General features: G+C 39.1%; 1 protein-coding gene across 1 annotated transcript in view; it reads left to right on the forward strand.

The window, feature by feature from the left end:
* The window catches only part of NCAM2 (neural cell adhesion molecule 2), a 351,991-nt gene that overhangs the window by 52,115 nt on the left and 283,630 nt on the right, over nucleotides 1-16,246 (forward strand). The window contains exon 5 of the mRNA XM_030205047.1: nucleotides 8,674-8,811. Coding sequence (XP_030060907.1) covers nucleotides 8,674-8,811 — 138 coding nt within the window. The remainder of the gene's footprint in view (nucleotides 1-8,673; nucleotides 8,812-16,246) is intronic.

Here is a 16,246-nt window from a genome sequence, read left to right on the forward strand (position 1 = left end):
AAAAATTATGGAAACAGACATCTTAGATGAACAAAGTGGATATTCTAAGGTGGATTTCTGGCATTTTGTTTTTGCTTTTTCTTCATCTTGGAATTCTGGATAGCCAAGCATGGATCATGTTGGCATAAAAAGGAACATGCCTGTTAAAAGGAAATCTGCTTTCTTCAGTTCAAGTTTTATCTTGCCTTCTACCTTCATAGTAGCTGCAATCAGGAACGTTGAAGGAGCTAATTCTCACCAGTTTGACTGCCGATATGAGGTGATTGCTCCCAGTGGGCAGAAGTGTCTACTCAGAATCTTAAAGTAAATGAGATCAACAATGCTGGGAGAACCAGAACAAGTTTCTTTCAGAATTAATGAAGGAGCGAGAGCAAATATGCCACAAGGATAATGAGCCTTTCTTTAAGAGAATAAAACTGTTGGAATGACCAGATGTAACCAGCAGTAACACTAAGAAGTAACTTAGTGAATGATATATTCTTTGGGAAATTGCATTTATTACTACAACGGTGCTATAATGTTGCAAATTCTATATTCAACAAATTTGACAAGAAGGCACATATTTCTATATTTTGAATATCCCTGGATCTTGCTCTTAGTTGGAATATATTCTTCAGGAGCCTCGCAAAATTGTGTCTTGAATTAAGGAGTATATTTTATTTGAACAACCTGATGCTTTCATTACAGTCTGAAAGAGGTGTTTGCTTTTGAAGGGACATTTAAAAGTTGCATATAGAATACATACTGTATCTGGCATTATGTATTCCATATGCAACTTATATATCTCATGCTATTTTGAAGCTATTTATCTGGATGACATGCATTCTCTCATATGACTAATTAATTTGAAGACATGGCACTGTTCTTATTTGGATTGGGAGACTGATATGGATTCATCTATTGATGGCTAAATGGAAATATCAGATAAGTAATACATTCTTATATGGAGGGTAGACAATTTGCACATTTAACCAAACTTAACACATGTCAAACTTATTTAATGCTTTTCTAATGAAAATTCTTGATTCATATTGTACTTTTCTTGGTATTAGCTATAGAATAGGTTGTTATTGTATTGAAAAGAATCACATACTCTCATTTTTCACCTTTATCAAGAAATATATTTAGATACAGAATTAAATGATTGCTACAGCCTGTCATTTTTTTTTTTTGGGGGGGGGGGGTCAGTTATGAGTATTGTCTTCATGAAGAGCTATCAAACTATATAGCAGATTTTTCAAGATTTTGTGCAAATGCTTAATATGTTTGAACACATTTTACAGAAATGTCAGTAATAAGCACAACAAACATTTAAATCTTTTACAGTGTTTTATGTCTATTATAACAATCAGTTTAAAAAGAGAAGACAAAGGGTTGTTTCAATTGGTGGAGGGGGTTTCATTTTTTTCCTAGAAACATTTTCATTCATATTTGGAGGGGACAGAGTTGGCCCGTTAGTCTTACTTTCCTGCCTACTAAACTCACCTCATAGACAAAAAGAACAAAACAAAGAAAAGAAAACCTGTCCATATAGGGGGAGATTCTATATATGGTGTCTAAAAAATTGGTGCTGAAATCAGTGTCGACTAAGAGTATTCTATAATTGGGGCCTAGATTTAAGTGCCGATTATAGAATACACTTAGTTGATATTTCAGCGCCTAACTCTAAATGCATCCATTTACACCAACGAACCTATGGTGTAAATTCCAGCATGTAGATTTAGGCGCACTGGGCCAAATGTATAACTAGGCTTGTAAATTTCAGAACACCTATGAAATGTCCATTTCCCTGCCCATAACCATGCCCTTTTTGCCTACATGTATTAGAAGTTCGACGCACATCATTACAGAATACGCTTAGTGAGTTGTGCACATAAATTCTAATCAGTGCCAATTAGTGCTCATTATTGATTGTTAAGTGCTATTATCAGCACTCATTAGCTTGTTAAATTATGCACATTGTTATAGAATCCACACCGATATTGACACAGGTCTCCTAGGTGTCCTACATAGAATTTGGGGGATATTCCCTCATCTTTGGGACTTGAAGGGGCAGCTGTTGTACCCAGTTCATCCAGCTGATGCATTGTCTTCATTGATGTTCCTGCACAATCTCATGGAAGTATATTCTCAAGAATCAATTATTTCCCATTTTGTTCACAAGGATTCATAATTTTGCAAATGGTTCTTTTTTATGTGTGTGTCACACAACCTTTCTTAAGGGAGGAGGTTACATTCATTTCTTATCTGGATTTTCAGAATGCAGTTTTCAAAAATTAGTTTTATATCATTATATGGGATTGTTCTACATGTTTTGAATATGTAGGCCAAACTATTTAAAAACATACTGTACCTGTTTATATTCCAATGTCTTTGACATTGGCAAAATTGGTTAAATATTTCATTTGTAATTCTTTTTGAGTTAGAAATAACATTTATTTATTTATTTATTTATTTCAGTACATTTATACCCCACCTTTTACCACAGTGTTGCGGCCCCAAAGCGGCTTACAATGAACTTTACATAAAATACAGTACTTTGTTTAATAAAAAGCAATTCACTTGATTTTTTTTCCTTTTAAAATGTGTTGGAAAATGTGATTGAATTTTCAGTCTAGTAGTTTCCCTTGTGAAATTGTTTTCAACATCTATAACAATAATCTATATTCTCAGATATTCTTTAAAAACGTATTGGGGTGAATTATATATATGACATCAAAATAATCAGAAAACAGGAGTGGAAAATTGATCAGGCACTTCAAAAACAAACCAAGGAACACCCAATATGAACTTAAAGCTTTTATTGATGACTCAATAATGAATCAACATGGTACAATGTTTCTGCCTCAGGAGTCTCTTATTGATATAAATGTCAGTCACAATATAGTCTGTCCTTGGTGGTGAAAATCATACAGGAGCCTGTTTTCAAAGACTGAATCGCTAAAAGAGGTTTTGAAAAAGACTGTTTGTCAATAACGTGTTGGTCTCTTGGACTTGCACTACCTCTTTTAGCGATTCAGTCTTTGAAGGCTATTCTATATATGGGGCTCCAAGTTGGGTGCCATTTATAGAATAACATTTAGCACTGGGATCCATGACCAATTGTAGGCCTGAGGATTTACACCAGATAAAACCTGGTGTAAATTATTGTGCCTAAATTAGTCACAGATCTATATTATTCTATAACACTGCGCATAAATTCTAGGAACACCCTAGACCTGCTCATGCCTCTCCCATGGCCATGCCACCTTTTTGAATCTGTGTGTAAAATTTATGCAAGCATCTTTATAGAATCCCAACTAAAAAGACATGCACGTAAATTCTAATTAATGCTAATTTGCACCAATAATTGTTAGCACCCAATTTTGGTGCTAATTGGCTCACTGTTCAATTAAATTGCATACACAAATAGGGCACATACCTAAATTTGTGCATATAATTTTGAGCATCATACATAGAATTAAGGGGTATATGCATATATTCTAATATTCTAAACATTTACATGCACAATGCATGTATACATTTAGCACCTTGTTTATAGAAATCCCCTATAGAAAGGAAGTGCACTAAAATGTTGTCCTTTGCAAACTTAAAATACAGTTTAATAAAATAGACAAGATGATAGATGTTAGCATAAACATGTCAGAAATCAACATGTTAAATTATCCAAAGATAAAGAGATATGTAACACAGAGGATCTCACCCATCATCTCTTTCAGAATTCATGTTGCTCTACTCCATTACCTTCCTCTCCCCCAAATGTGAAAAGTAATAGGCCTGATTATACCATTCCTTAAACCTCTCTCAGAAAAAAAACAGCATCTCAACCCAGAACCACTGGATGATAAGTTTTGCTCTCAGGAATCCCCCCCCCCCCCCCCCCCCCCACACCTGTAGACCTTTCCTCCCTGGCAGAGTAATCTCACCCCCCTTGAATTTCTACACTGTAGACAAGTCACATTGGTCCTGGAATTCCAAACAAACAAATCTCCTTGCCCACCTGGAACAACCCTTCCCCCTGAAGAATCCCAGATCCTACCTCCCCTTACTCTTTCTTTGATCATTTTACGCAAATACAATGTGAAAGTGATCATATGCCACCCATATTATGTTGTTAATTGTCATAGAGAACACATACAGAGATAAGTTTGTAAAACATACAGTATTCTGTGTGGAGAAAGAGATTATTCTAAAAAGACATGCATGCATACATATGTAGACACACTGTAAGACCCTGCCTATTTTAATACAATCGCACATAGGCACTCCCAGGAGTGGAGTTTGGGTGGAGCTACAATGTACACACATACTATAAAATGTGCATGTACATGTAAAGAATATACATATACAGTGGGGGAAATAAGTATTTGATCCCTTGCTGATTTTGTAAGTTTGCCCACTGACAAAGACATGAGCAGCCCATAATTGAAGGGTAGGTTATTGGTAACAGTGAGAGATAGCACATCACAAATTAAATCCGGAAAATTACATTGTGGAAAGTATATGAATTTATTTGCATTCTGCAGAGGGAAATAAGTATTTGATCCCCCACCAACCAGTAAGAGATCTGGCCCCTACAGACCAGGTAGATGCTCCAAATCAACTCGTTACCTGCATGACAGACAGCTGTCGGCAATGGTCACCTGTATGAAAGACACCTGTCCACAGACTCAGTGAATCAGTCAGACTCTAACCTCTACAAAATGGCCAAGAGCAAGGAGCTGTCTAAGGATGTCAGGGACAAGATCATACACCTGCACAAGGCTGGAATGGGCTACAAAACCATCAGTAAGACGCTGGGCGAGAAGGAGACAACTGTTGGTGCCATAGTAAGAAAATGGAAGAAGTACAAAATGACTGTCAATCGACAAAGATCTGGGGCTCCACGCAAAATCTCACCTCGTGGGGTATCCTTGATCATGAGGAAGGTTAGAAATCAGCCTACAACTACAAGGGGGGAACTTGTCAATGATCTCAAGGCAGCTGGGACCACTGTCACCACGAAAACCATTGGTAACACATTACGACATAACGGATTGCAATCCTGCAGTGCCCGCAAGGTCCCCCTGCTCCGGAAGGCACATGTGACGGCCCGTCTGAAGTTTGCCAGTGAACACCTGGATGATGCCGAGAGTGATTGGGAGAAGGTGCTGTGGTCAGATGAGACAAAAATTGAGCTCTTTGGCATGAACTCAACTCGCCGTGTTCGGAGGAAGAGAAATGCTGCCTATGACCCAAAGAACACCGTCCCCACTGTCAAGCATGGAGGTGGAAATGTTATGTTTTGGGGGTGTTTCTCTGCTAAGGGCACAGGACTACTTCACCGCATCAATGGGAGAATGGATGGGGCCATGTACCGTACAATTCTGAGTGACAACCTCCTTCCCTCCGCCAGGGCCTTAAAATGGGTCGTGGCTGGGTCTTCCAGCACGACAATGACCCAAAACATACAGCCAAGGCAACAAAGGAGTGGCTCAGGAAGAAGCACATTAGGGTCATGGAGTGGCCTAGCCAGTCACCAGACCTTAATCCCATTGAAAACTTATGGAGGGAGCTGAAGCTGCGAGTTGCCAAGCGACAGCCCAGAACTCTTAATGATTTAGAGATGATCTGCAAAGAGGAGTGGACCAAAATTCCTCCTGACATGTGTGCAAACCTCATCATCAACTACAGAAGACGTCTGACCGCTGTGCTTGCCAACAAGGGTTTTGCCACCAAGTATTAGGTCTTGTTTGCCAGAGGGATTAAATACTTATTTCCCTCTGCAGAATGCAAATAAATTCATATACTTTCCACAATGTGATTTTCCGGATTTAATTTGTGATGTGCTATCTCTCACTGTTACCAATAACCTACCCTTCAATTATGGGCTGCTCATGTCTTTGTCAGTGGGCAAACTTACAAAATCAGCAAGGGATCAAATACTTATTTCCCCCACTGTACATTTACAATTTCTTTGGAACAGGTGTAAATTTGTTGAAGAAAATGTGTGCACTACTGGGGATCATTTTATGAATCTATTTTATAAAGTCAACATAGATGCCTGTTTGCTTTCATAAAACAGGCATATAGAACAAAACCACTTCTGGCCAGTTAAACCACTTTGAATATCAACCCCCTTAAGTTCATTTTTATTACACAGGAGGTTAAAAAAAATTATAGATTAGATAACAAATACGGACAGAACTCATTAACTCAGTTTTGATTTGGACCCATGACTTTGCAAGTCACATTATGGTTATTATATAATAATTAGCTGCTTTACATGCATTTGCATGTTTTCTATCTCATTACTGTATAACCATGGCAAACAAAATATTACCGTGGCAAAACAAATCAAGCTGTGTTGGGGAAACCTAAGTCACTTTAAAGAGTAAATAGCATGACTTAAAGCCCTAATGCAGCTTGATAACTTTCCTCCTTACCATAGAACACCTTCATCAGTGAGGCATGAATGACCAGAGATTGTTCCTGCCCTCTGTCTCCAGGGGAAACCTGAGTATCTGCCAGGGGGACTGGAGCAGGAGGATTCATATTGCGAGGTCAAGTTGGGCTTCGATCAAGGAGAGTTGGAGCTTTGATTGGGAAGGTATGAGGGTTGTTTCTGCCACCACCTTCCCCATTTCAAATATAACAGATTCAGCATTGGATCTTCTATAATTGTGTTGCTACAGAAAGAGTGTGTGATGTTCCCACATCAAGAGACCAAAATGCAATTTACTTCATTATCATTGATTTATGTTGCTGTGGTGCCACAGATTAGGGATTGCATGGTAAATTGGACTGTGGTGAAATTTAAAATTTTATAGCAGCTTTGTAAATACCCTGATTACCCTCTAATTCTGTAAACTTGCATGTTCAGTTTTATGCTTAGCATGAAAAGTTCTGCATGCAAGTTATAGTACCAGTTAACTTAATATAATAATTAGCTTCTAATTGATATTAATTGGCTGTAATTGATAATTGGCAATAGTTAGCACTAATTAGCAGTTATGATAAACTGGCCCTAGTCAGGATTTTGCAGATTGCACGCACACTTGTGTTTGTGGGTTCAGTGCTAGCATTTATGTGCACAACTGCCTAGTTTAGACTCAAGCATTTATACTAGACATCAAGTTGGTATAGGTGCTCATATTTAAAGTTAGGGAAATAAATGCAGATTTAATTTCTAGTATTATATAATGGCAATTGTGTACATGATTGCTGATTTAGAATTTAAGCTTAGCGCACATCATCTTGGCATCTGAATTTAAGTGCTTTATAGAGAATTGCTCCCTTACCTCAGGATTCTATAAATAGCACCTTAATTTCCACGGAGAAATCAAAGCATATTCTATAACAATGCACATAACTTAATTAGTTAACTAGCAAATAAGTACTGTTAATTAGATGTTAAGAATCAATTATCAGCACTAATTGATATCAATTAAGATTTGCATGCACAACTCACTAAGCATACGTGATGCACATAAATTCTAAGTCACAAAGTTGAAAAGGGGGCATGGCAATGGGTGGGGCATAGGCATTTGTAAAATCTATGTGGCTTGTTACAGAATATACCTGCTCTGCGCCTAATTTAGGCATCGGTATTTATACCAAGTAAAACATGGCGTAAATGGCCGTGACTACATTTGGTTGCATGGAGAGGTGTTTGGCGTTATTCTACATATCACATGAAAATTTAAGCCTATTCTATAAAACTTAGGTGTACTTTACAGAATATGCCTAAGCATATTTTTTTCTGTGCAGAATTTTCAGGTGCCATATATAGAATCTCACCCTTAAGTGTGTAAGCCCCAGAGTACCAATAGAAAGCAGTTTTTAAAATTTCAATTTCAATATTTCTGGTTGACATAAGTCTTTTGAAGAATATTTTATAAGGCATTATAGCATGTGCTAAATCTTTCTGGACAATATTTGAATCCATTAAAACATGAAAATGTTTTTCAGAACTGCAGATTTTTATGAGTTAACAATATACAATAGCTGCTCTATTCACAGGATAATGAAAATATATATTTAATTGTCCAGCTTTTACAATGGTTATAACATTATTGCAAGGAGTTAGTTTCCTTTCCTCGTTTTGTACAGGAGCCTGTTATCATCCAAACAGCAAAGAATGGAATATCCTAAGTTAAAATGCGCTGAAAAAAATGTCTAGGCATGGAATTGGGTAAAAGTAGATTTTGTTTAGTCTGTCCCTTTTCATATTTCTATATTTTCCTATCTAATCAAAATACCTTCATGTCTTAAAATGATAAGGTAGAAGGAGGGATGTGTGCAGTGGGGTTCCAATTAAATGCTTCATAGGCATCATGAAGGCAATTCTTTGCTGACAGAGCATGTTTGTGACTTTGAGATATAACATGCTATCTAGCATTATTATAATTTTACTGCCAAAACAAAAGCAAAACCCATATAGTAAAACTCAGATTGTACAGAGAAATAAAATGATTGCTCTTCAGTACAAGATTTACAACAGCAATATATTTTGGGGCAGACAAATTGAACTCCCAAGATTACATTTTACTTTCAAATTGCAGTGTTTTGTTGATGAAAAGTTTGATAGTGTCAGACAAGTATAGAACTCTGAATTGATTTAAATCAATGCAGCAAACTCTGTTTTCTGTCATCTGTTACTGATCTTTCTTTATCCACTGCTTTTCTCTCCAGGTCGATTTGCTATGTTAGCAAACAATAATCTGCAGATTCTTAACATCAGTAAACGTGATCAAGGTATATACAGATGTGAAGGAAGAGTGGAAGCAAGAGGAGAAATTGACTTTCGAGATATCACTGTCATTGTTAATGGTGAGAATTATGAACTCACACTTACAGCTGAAATTTCTTGTTTGGTTAATAATAGCTATAGTACTGATACCCTTCATCAATGTTATTGTTAATGTGACTACAATATAAGCAGTATATAATAATAAACAGACTTTATTATATAGGAATATTTCTCTCTTGAGTTGACATCTTCACCCTATGAACTGATGTTACTGAAGTCTTCCTTGATTTATATTTTGGTGGTTTATTACCCATCTAGTATTTTCGCTTTTGATTTTTCTCCAGAAGTTACTTTGTCTTCTGCTTCTGTCTGTAGTCAATGCTGGATCATACTTGGAGATTTTAATTTACCTACCAGTAAATCAGGCAATGAAGATTTCCATCAGTTGAGTTCTTTAGGATTTGTTCAAATGATAAGTGAACTCAGCCATGTTGCTAGGAATATTTTATACTCTTGAGTTGAAGCCTACTTATATCTCTATTCCATGGGTTGATCACTACCTCAATAGTTTGGTATCCCATCTTCCTTTTTTGAAAACAAAAAGTTCTTTATCTCAACACTAATTTCTTATAGGCATTATAATTTGGAACAGTTAAAGAAAGAATGGCTACCAGTTGCTGCACTACATTTTGGAATACTGCCCTGAGCCTTCTACTGGATAAAACTGCAGACCAAAAAGTACTGCTTCCAAATTACAAAACATACTGCTCCTTGGTGTGTGGTGTGCAGATATAAATATCTCACTTTAATGTTATGAAAAGCAAAAAGTATGACAAAAAGAATGAAAATGACATAGCTCACTTGATTCAATTACTCAGACTACATATCTGGAATCTTCCACAGTGGACAGCTGGAAACGTTTTATTTTATTTTGTGTCTCATTTCTGGGAATTTTCATTTTATTTGGGTTTTGTGGCCAGCAAAGTTGTTAAGAGTGGACCACCTGCAAATACTGTACATTATTTGTAAAAAGAGATTATTTGAATTCTGAAATTCACTTTTATATCCGAAGAAACTTCTAGTCTTTTTTTCTGTTAGGAGAAAAATGTGTGTATAAATACTCAGTTCCTTCAGTAAGCACACTGATATCATTTCAGGAATTTGTTGATTCATTCATAAAAAAAGATCAGTACTATTAATTTTAGCTTGCCCTCTTTCATTCGGGCTTATTTTCCTCCAACTACTATTCCCTTATGGGAAAAGGTTAAAGAAGTTATTATTGACCAGGTGAATCAAACAATTCTTTCCTTTCATAGCATCTATTATAGCCTAGATCAATTTTCTTTAAATATGTTTAAATTATTGCAGTCTGAGATATTTATGTTCATAACATGTATGATAAGACATTTTCTGAATGAATAGTAGTCCCTTGTTCTCTTAGGCTTCCGTGGCTGGTGTCATGATTGTTGCAGTTGTCTGGGCCTTGCTGCCTCTGAGTAAGTGGAACTAACGTTTTATCCATCATGCTGTGGCTTTCTTCAGAGTACGTTATGAGGTCTGCGGTTTGTCTTTATATATAGCAGGTTCTCAAACCTGATTGAATGGAGTTTGAAGTGAGTAGTCAGGAAGGAAGGTGATTTTTGGCAGGAAATTGAGGCAGAAAAGTTTGATCACAAATTTGAATTTTGGCGGAAAGATTCCTTGGGCAAAAATTTAAATTTTGGTGGGAAAGTCCATCAGTCTCAAATTTGAATTTTGGAGAGAAATGTAATTGGTCACAATTTTAAATTCTGGTTGGAATGAGGCTGTAAATTCATTGAGACACTTCTGCCTCTAGAGGGGGGAGGAATTTATGCAGGTCATATTCTAAAACTTTGGGAAGGGAAAACGACATTTGTCCTTGACCTCAGTCCTTTTTGCGCTAAATTTCCTTTCAATGAGTGGTTGCTATGCTTTCTTTAGGATAAGCCCGTTGTCTCCATTGAAGTTATTAGGGTGTCCTCTTATCTCTATTGCCTCTTTGAGTCTTCTCGTCCACCAACAATATTCTTGCTCCAAGATTTATATGTCTTCAAATCTAATGGTATGACTAGTTGCCTAAACATGAAGGGCTACAGATGATTTTTCTGTCTTGCAGAGCTAGTGGTGTCTATAATAATCTTGTAGTCATTCCTTTACTGTGCATCCAGTTTCACCAATGTATGGTTGGTCACAGCTGCATGGGATTTCATACATTCCAGGGGTTTGGAGCAGAAGTAGCAAGTTTTTCACATATGTGAGCGTGGATCCCAACGTCTGTGGTGCTCTGTAGGCTGTTTTGATGCTATTATTCTTTTGCAGTTTTCCTATGTGATCCATCACTCCTTGAACATAGAGGAGCACTACAAGATTTTTGTTTTGTCATAGAACCATCTATTGGTTGTTGGTTGTTGTAGATTTCATGGGTTTGATTATCAAGAAGTTTTAGGGCTTGAGCAGTGGCACTTCTGATGTAGCTATTAGAGAAGAATGTGTCCCAGAGGGTGTCCTTTTCTTTCTGAAGATTGGCAAGGTAGCAAACTCTTAGTGTTTTCTTCACCTTGGTGTACATAGGACAATTATCTATGAAAGTTAAGTACTTCTTTACTTCCTGCATATGAAGAAAATACTAATTGATGATATATATTGAGTATTGTTTTAATTGATGATATATATTGAGTATTGTTTTGGGGAAGTAATGAGTATAATGATTATGGAATCTCACATTAGGAATTTTATCGAAAGTTTAAAAAATTAAAAAAATAAGAAAAATCTAGATTTGCATAATATTAAAATTTAAACAGGTTTTTGGGCCAATGATTGAAAAACAAATGGCTGGGTATGAGTAAGACTTGACACTGAATGAGTTCCAGAATCAAAAAAAGTGCATCTTGTCAGCAGACCACCACCTTCAGGCCTTCCTGCAGGTATGAACTTGGCTGACCCTGGAAGGGTCCTTCCCTGGACACAGCACTCCCAGAAGCAGACTCCAAAAATATGCTTAAAACCGCTTTATTCCATCAGCAAGGCCAAGACATTTCCTCTTTCAGACATAGTCCTTGGTTACAGCATATATCACCCCTTGTTCCTTCCCCCCGCCGGCCACAGTTTCTGAATACAGTTTAAATCATTCACTGCTTCCCAAGCATGGTCTGATTCCTGGACACAGTTTTAAATCACTTACTGTTTCACTAGCATGGCAGTGTTCTGAACACAGTTCAAGTCACTCACTGTTTTCCCAGCATGGCACCATTTCTGGACACAGTTGAAATTACTCACTGCTTCCTAGCATGGCATGACTTTTGGACACAGTTTAAATCACTCACTGCTTCCCCAGCACAGCATGACTTCTGGACACAGTTTAAATCACTCACTGATTCCCCAGCATAGTACGACTTCTGGACACAGTTTAAATCACTCACTGCCTCCATGGCATGGCCAGGTTCCTGGACCCAGTTCAAGTCACTACCTGTTTCTCTAGCCGGGTCTGACTTCTGGCCACAGCTGAAATCATTTACTGCTTTACAGCACGGTCCCTCTCTTCCCCTTGAGTGGAACAGCTGCTTAACTTTCCCTCCAAGATTTCTCCAGCCTTGAAGAAGGTTTGTTATGAAGCCTTTCAACTTCTTCCCTTGTACCTGAGCTAGAGCTGCAATCTCTATGGGCTCACTTCCTCAGTCATCTTGTGCTTAGGTCTCCTCTCCGACCTCTTTCTCCACCTCCCATTCCATGGGCTCCTCTCCCTTTATGGTCCCCAGCTGGTCCTCTCCCTCCTGATTATTCTTCCTCAGCCAATCTCCCTCCTCTCCCTCAGGATCCTGGGACTTGTAGTTCCCTTGCTGCTCCCTTTGCTTGCACCCAGGTCTTTGCAGGGGTTCTTGGGAACTGTAGTCCTCCTCCCTTCTCCAGCTCTTGGGAAACTTATGCCTCTGTGGGGGCGTGTCTTCCCAGCCCCTAGGATCCTGGGACTTGTAATTGGAATCCCAGGTATGAAACCTGCCCATCTTGCTCCTCTCCCGGATCCCTTCTTCCCTGACCCTCAGGGGTTCCTCACAATCTTCAGCAATAACTGAGTCCTTTTCCTAAAAAAAAATTAAAATAGAGTATCTTGCTTGATTCCTTGGACACATACGTGTCATTAGATGGTGAAGAAGTGAAATATTCCACTGTTTTGGAGAATTACATATTTAGTACTAGTGTGAGTGGAATGTTTTCTCTACTTTGGGGTTGTACTTAGTTGTTTTCAAATTTGGTTGGTTCTCATCTCTCTTTACTGCTTCCTTTTGTTGCTTTTCTCTGAGTCCCTTTCCAGGATCTTATTTTCATTTTCTGTTTCTTTGCTGTCCTGTCTTCTTCCTTATGCCTAACGCTGATACTGATTTTTCTGTTCCATCTTTGTTTCCATTTCACTCATCTGCCTTTTTATGAACTAGTAACTAGATTTCATCCTTCCTCTCCTAACAATCCTCGGACTTTTCACCTACTTATCAGCTTTCCACTTCCTGCACTTTCCTTCCTTTTCCTCCCATTCACATCCCTCTCTTATTTTTTCTTCAGGCTCCTATTCTCTGATTTTCACTCAGTTTCCAGTCCCCCATTTCTAGCCTCTGTATTCATTGCTTCCCAAGCTTTATTAATCTCTGTATCTCATCTCCTCTCTGTTATTCATACCTCACATCTCCAGTGTTTTTCTTATGTCTTACCTCATTACTCGTGTTCCCATTCCCCCCTTTACCTCCCCTATTCTCACTCTCACCTATGTCACCTTCTTTTATCCCTCACTCTTTGTAACCCTCATTTTTCCCTTTCCCATAGAAGCCACTGTACCTCCCTCTTCTTCCAGATATCTTTCTCTACTTCCCTAGCATCTACTCACCTCTTCCAATATTTTTCTATTCTATTTTTTTCCACCTTAACCTCCATCATTCATCTCTGTGTCTCTCCATCTTCACCTTCCCCTGCATATGCCCATGTTCCTTCCCAATAATATCTGTCCTTCTTCTTCTCCCAACACCAATGCCCTCCTCCCATCTCCTGTATCAAGCTCAATCTTCAAGCACCATCTCCCATCTCCAACCTGCCCCCTTGTTAGCCACAGCTCCAGCATAAGACTGGTCTAATCAACTCCATTCTCCTACCTGTCCAGCACCAAAAACTTCACTGCAGAGAAGGAAGCTCTTTTCTTAGCTCAAGCCACGCTAACCACCAGCACCATACAGGAATTGAAAGTGGAGAATGAATACTTCTTATACCACACATGAAACAGAAAATAGATTCTCTCTGATTTTAGCAACTGTGTGGTGCCAGCAGCCAGAGCTGCTGGAGCGAAGAAAGGAGCTCCCCACTATATAGCTGATGTAGTGGTGCCAGACTAAGCAGGTTGTAGAATGCATCAGTTGGCACAAATTTTGCTGGAACCAAAAGAAGCTAATGCACCACAACAATATGAAAAGGGTGTCCCATTCAAAGAAGTGACATTCTCCACCACAATGACTATTGAAGACAGTGAGAGATTTTTTACCAGTGCATCTGGGGTATAAATTTGGAAAGATCTGCATTTTTTGTTTTCAAAATGCTGCAGGGACTCTATGCAATGATTCACAACTTCTTTTCGGTTAGGACACACTGGATAGATGATGCTCAGATATGTGTAAATTTGGTCCAACACAACATAGCAGGTCTTATGAGTTATAAATAAACATTCTCTGCATCCACAAATTCCATCCTTCCCCCCAAAGCACAGAACATAACTAAGGCATTTCTCCATGGAAGTCACAATACAATTATTCTGATTCTCATGTCATTGGAGTAATAACATCACTGTGAAATGCAAAACCTAAAGAAAATCCAAACTCAACATACACTTAGGAAACATGTCATACAACAGTAGCACTAATGATATAATTCAAACAGCAAGAACCCTACACTCTCTCTCTCTCTCTCTCTCTCTCTCTCTCTCTCTCTCTCTCTCTCTCTCTCTCTCCAGTCCCTCCCCCCCCCCCCCAGGCCAGATTCTGGCATCTCCCCCCTTCCTTCCTCAACCCCTTTCCCAGAGTCTACCTTCCTTTTCTATTTTACAAAAGTCAGTTGTGGCAGGGATTCCCATACACTGCCCTGCCACTGGCATCAGCTTCTTCTCTCTACTGCTGCCTGTCTTTGAGGAAATCAGAGAGATGGGTTACATTACAGAAAAGAAGCTAGTGCTGATGGCAGAGCAGTGTATGGGAATTGCTGCCACCAAAGATTTTTGGAAAACAAAAAAAGGAGGTAGACTTGAGGGAGAGGGTTGAGGAAGAAAGGGGGAGATGCCAGACCACAGCTGGATAGGGGTGGAAAGGAGAGATGCCGGCCCAGGAAGAAGAAGGGATGCAAACAGTTGAAGGTTTTGCTTGTGGTTGTTGTTGGGCAGATATATTTGTAAACATTCAGTACTGCTTGGATCTGGCTTGTTTTGAGGTCCAGTCTGACTGGCTTGTCCATATTCATGGAGAAGAGCACAATCGAACGGGGCACCCAATTTTTCCTGGGGCTGTCCTCGCAGGAAGGCTCCGTAAAGGGGCGGGGAAACCCGTATTATCGAAATAAGATGGCCATCCATCTTTTGTTTCGATAATACGGTCGGGGATGCCCAAATCTTGACATTTAGGTCATCCCTAGAGATGGTCGTCCCTAGACTTGGTCGTTTCTGATTTTTGCTTATTTCTGATCTGACTAAGAAGGGCAACCTTCGAAAGCTAATCAAGAAATGTATTAAGTTATGTCCAATAAAAAAGGTATCATCTTATTTTCTTTTCCATGTTTTATTTTGTTTGATTTCTATTGATAACCTTTAACAGTGGACTAACACGGCTACCACACCTCTCTACTTGGCGACAATGGAAACTAAGGACGCCCATGTCAGAAATGACCAAATTCAAGTGATTTGGTCATGGGAGGAGCCAGCATTCGTAGTGCACTGGTCCCCCTGACATGCCAGGACACCAACCGGGCACCTTAGAGGGCACTGCAGTGGACTTCACAAATTGCTCCCAGGTGCATAGCTCCCTTACCTTTTGTGCTGAGCCCCCCAACCTCCCCAAAAAACCCATTCCCCACAACTGTACACCACTACCATAGCCCTAAGGGGTGAAGGGGGGCACCTATATGTGGGTACAGTGGGTTTCTGGTGGATTTTGAAGGGCTCACATTTACCACCACAAGTGTAACAGGTAGGGGGGTGGGCCTGGGTCTGCCTGCCTAAAGTGCACTGCACCCACTAAAAGTGCTCCAGGGACCTGCATACTGCTGTCATGGAGCTGGGTGTAACTTTTGAGGCTGGCATAGAGGCTGACAAAATTTTTTTGAAGTTTTTTTTTTAGAGTGGGAGGGGGTCAGTGACCAGTGGGGGAGTAAGGGGAGGTCATCCCCAATTCCTTCCAGTGGTCATCTGGTCAGTTCGGAACCTTTTTGAGGCTTGTTCGCAAGAAAAAATGGACCAAGTAAAGTCGGCCAAGTGCT

Source organism: Microcaecilia unicolor, chromosome 5, assembly GCF_901765095.1.
Source record: "Microcaecilia unicolor chromosome 5, aMicUni1.1, whole genome shotgun sequence".
NCBI classification, from domain to species: Eukaryota; Metazoa; Chordata; class Amphibia; order Gymnophiona; family Siphonopidae; genus Microcaecilia; species Microcaecilia unicolor.